Source organism: Tarenaya hassleriana, unplaced genomic scaffold (genome assembly GCF_000463585.1).
Source record: "Tarenaya hassleriana unplaced genomic scaffold, ASM46358v1 Cleome5, whole genome shotgun sequence".
Classification (NCBI taxonomy): Eukaryota; Viridiplantae; Streptophyta; class Magnoliopsida; order Brassicales; family Cleomaceae; genus Tarenaya; species Tarenaya hassleriana.
In genome coordinates, this window is record NW_010967707.1 from 1,376,895 (window position 1) to 1,380,803 (window position 3,909).

General features: G+C 40.4%; 2 protein-coding genes across 5 annotated transcripts in view; both read right to left on the minus strand.

Annotated features, from left to right (window-relative positions):
- LOC104826165 overlaps nt 1-1,147 on the minus strand; it is a 2,585-nt gene extending 1,438 nt beyond the window's left edge. Inside the window, exons 1-4 of one of the 2 annotated variants that reach the window (XM_010558723.1) lie at nt 983-1,147; nt 513-618; nt 144-197; nt 5-27 (exon numbers count right to left, since the gene is read on the minus strand). In XM_010558723.1, coding sequence (XP_010557025.1) covers nt 5-27; nt 144-197; nt 513-618; nt 983-1,039 — 240 coding nt within the window. In that variant the 5' untranslated portion in view covers nt 1,040-1,147. The remainder of the gene's footprint in view (nt 1-4; nt 28-143; nt 198-512; nt 619-982) is intronic. The other variant, XM_010558725.1, reaches the window with a different exon arrangement.
- Nucleotides 1,148-1,779: 632 nt separating this feature from the next.
- On the minus strand, nt 1,780-3,903 carry LOC104826166. Of its 3 annotated transcripts, none has more exons than XM_010558727.1 (3): nt 3,631-3,903; nt 3,413-3,525; nt 1,780-2,812 (listed from the first exon to the last, which is right to left on the minus strand). In XM_010558727.1, the coding sequence occupies exons 1-3, from the start codon at nt 3,766-3,768 to the stop codon at nt 2,647-2,649; spliced, it is 417 nt and encodes a 138-aa protein (XP_010557029.1). In that variant the 5' UTR covers nt 3,769-3,903; the 3' UTR covers nt 1,780-2,646. The 3 variants fall into 3 exon arrangements, with proteins under 3 accessions (XP_010557029.1, XP_010557028.1, XP_010557030.1); XM_010558726.1 differs by having other exon boundaries at nt 1,780-2,863; XM_010558728.1 differs by having other exon boundaries at nt 1,780-2,874.
- Nucleotides 3,904-3,909: the final 6 nt, after the last annotated feature.

The following is a 3,909-nucleotide window of genomic DNA, read 5'->3' on the forward strand; positions in this document are numbered from 1 at the left end:
CAGGAATAAACACTGTAAAGGCCGTTCCTGCCCGAAGATGAGCACAAGTCAGACATCAAAAGTTCATAATGAAATAGTACTTCCCCAAAATCAAATTGTGGAGGGAGATACCATAATTGCTCCAAAGTGTTGCAAATACTTACCAGCGGCAAGACCGAACCGCTGAAGTCCTCTAAGGTTTGTCAGCTTTCTTGCCGCTGCCCAAACGTCAAACACGGAACAGGAAAAATAGCGTTATCTGTATTGTAACTAAAAGGAATATAGATATGGATTGAACAAGAATGCCAATGAAAATTGTGGGTGTGAAGCAGATACACGCATAGAATTCTACAACAGATAATATCTGATACGATCCCCTAGCAAAACGATAAATCAGGTGATCAAAAACTGAGTGGCACAGCTTTATTTTTGTCTTTTTTTCTCCTCATTTCATGTTTGATTCCATCAGAGCATCCAATCTAATAATTTGATGAAACAGACATGAACTAGAAACACAGCGGAACAGGACGAACCTGACCAAGCAAGACATCCTACAATGCCGGAGGCAAACCCAGCTACCCGCAGAACTTTGAGATGGCACGAGAGAATGGAATTGACCTCTTCAGCCGTAATCTTCTCCTACAACCCGGAAGAAAAAAGCTCATCACTTTGCTCAAATCTTCAACCTTTCCATAACCCAATTCACACCAAACACAAGCATACAGCACACATCTCAGATCATAGAATCATTCCTTGAAAAACCCTACTTCAACAACTCGGCTTCTACACCGATTCTCGAAAAGTTCTTCCTTGACGCACAAAGATATCGGATTCAAACTAAGAATGAATTACCTAGCCAAAAAAAACCCAGATCCCAGAACAGGAAAACAGGCAACCGCAATTTAGAAAGACGGATACTTTCTGAAACCCATTGCGATTCAGACAAGATGAGAAGTTGGCGATTTCGGAGAAATCTAGGGTTTTAGTTGAAAGAAAACGATACCGATTCGGTCTTGGAGCGAAGGGTCTGATAGAGCTGATTAAGAGTATGGTAAGCCATCGATATTGTGAGAAGAGGTTCAATTCCAGAAACGTATCATCGAGTGAAGAATGTGTCGCAGATAAACAAAGGCACAAGAGCACACCACCAAGACCTTTTGGGTTTAATTTATGGGAGCAGTGTTTCAAGTCCCCAAATTCATCCAAACTAATCAAATTTAATGGTTATAACAAAAACTTTTATGTATTTTTTTAATAAATTTTATGACAAGCGCAATCTATAAATATATTAATTTCAAATAATTTAACTAATGTATTATACATTTATCCATTTAACCCTTCGCCAAAAATTGATAAATCAAATCTCTGTATTCTATAAAATATTTTTCTAGGGAGTGTATTTATTTGGTATTTTCAGTATATTTGGTAGATTTTGAGGCAACTTTCTTTAATACATTATCCGTTTAAGAATGTTTAGTAGTACATTGGCTTAAAATATTTTGGTATGAAAAGGCAAATATCTGATTTGGTGAGAGTGTGAAAATTCCAAAATGGAATATACATGTGTGTGTGTATATATATATGTGAACAAAAAAATTGAGATAATGCAACTTTTTTCTCTCTCTAGGGATTGTCATTTTGGGAATTAGCTGGGATTAAAAACAGGTTCCGACGCAACAAAAAATAAAATAAAATTTAAAAAAAACGAAAACAAATATGAGGTCAGTGCACAGAAATTCCCGAGTTTATAAGAATCGTCCTATGGATCAATTTTTTGTTGTTGGGATGTGAATATATTAATAAAAAAACAGTTTTAAATACACTCCGGTTGAGCGCAACTCCGGTCGAGCAACCGTACGAAAAAGCAGAATTTACACGAGAACAACTTTAAAAAAAACTAAAGAACAAAAGGACATAAACATTGACAATCATGGTGGGCTATTAGCGCTTGTTAGGTAGAACCAATTCTACAAGAGTAAGTTTTCTCCTGACTGCAATTCTTTCTTGGCTGACAAAATAACATTTCGCACGAGTCGGTCAAGTTTGTGTCCAATGACAACTGGTTCTGAGGGCTGAGATCGAAAAATTCGGTTATTCCTCTCTCGCCAGACCAGATATATGAGTCCCTGCAAAGTGATCTTAGCAAGTGCCCCCCTTTGTTTGTCCCTGCATTGGCCAGCTGCCTCGATCCATCCGTGGATTTGCGGTAAGAGGAGTGGATGATCAGGTCTAATCCTATAAGCAAAATGCTTACATATCCCGGAGCTAAACGAGCACGCAAGGAAAAGGTGGTCATGCGATTCTGCTGCCTGAATACAAAGACAACAGGTTGTGTCCGTCTGAGCTCCCCATCGATTCAACCGATCTTTCGTTGGCAACCTCTATGAGCTGGCTTGCCACTGAACGAAGCGTGTCGTGAATCGTGATACGGTGTGTTTAAACCAAATATTCCTTGCCCATGGTACTTCCGAGGATTGTGATCTCAGCTGGCTCCATGTTCTCGCTGTGCTAAAAATTGTCGTGAATGTGGTTGCGCCGTATCTCCACAAGGTTGTGTCACTCCCCTTATCTGACGAAGGTGTCTCTATGGTTGTCAGAATCTGCTGTAGTCTTTGTGTCGTGTCTGAGCGAGCTGCCGGAAGATGCCATCCGTTGTTGTCTGTAGCTTCATTTACTTTGGCGTGAAATGGAATACGCAGTTGTCGGGGTCCTTGTTCTCCCGATCAATGGACCAAGGTCAGTCCAATTATCCAACCAGAAGTATGTGTTATGTCCGTCCCCGAGCTTCTTCTTGAGCAGCGGCCTTACCAATTCCTTGAGCCCTATTAGCTTCCTAAGATTCCAAGAGAATCGAGAAGATGGGTTGATTGTCCAGTAGGATTTCCTGTTGAAAATCTGTTTATTCAGCCAGGCTACCCATAATGAACTTATGGATCAATTTTGGAAGAGAGCAGAACAAAATAACGCAGAAAACACAACTCGTTTCCGAGGTTGTCCCTACAAACGAGACATACTAAATATGCCAACTGTTCCTAAAGATAAAAAGACGACAGAAATTCCTCACAGCCAGCACTCTCTGAACTGAAATTCCCGAGTTTATAAGAATCGTCTTACGTGGGGGTTGGCAGTGCATTAACCCTTTAATGGCGAAATTCCGAACACGTTTTCCCAAGGAGATCAAAGGTCAGTGACAACAGACCACCTCAATTACCAAAAGACAAAAGGATTCATTGAAAGTTTGGTTTCACTGGTGAGATCAAGAACACCAGAGGAGACTGAAGCACAAGCACTCAAAGAATCAAAAAGGCCTTTCCATGGGGCTAAATACATAGTTAGCCGAATCACTGGTTAAGAGGAGTGCATTTCCTTCAAAAACGTCACACTGTACAGCGATTAGCAGCTAAACAAAAGCATTGTTAGAGAAATAAGATACCTCAGCCACTCGGCCTGATAGGACATTTGATCAACCTCGAGATTTCGCTGTCTGCAAATGCTCACCTCTTCAGTGATGGATTTGCACAGAATGCACTTTGAGAAGTTCAACATCTGACCACCATGGAAACATCGTTTTAAGTAATTCAGCTAAAAATCGAAATTTGGTTAAAGTACCATACGGTAGGAATCTGATTGCTGATTTACGCTAGGAAATACCTGATTGATTTTCCATTTGGTATCCGAATCTCTGCAGCTCGACACCTTTCTGTTCTTACCAACGCTCTCGAATTCATATTCCGAAAATCCCAACTTTCGAATCCATATCTCAAGCAGCCCGTGATCTCTCAACATCATTCCTCACAATATCCTCCGTGAATTCGGGTTTGAAAACCCTAATTCCAAGCCCAAAACCAAACCCAATACAAGAACCACTCTCACAACACCACCACAAATCCGAGAAATACTCTTGCTCTTAGTCTTTTTCCTCGGCTCTTT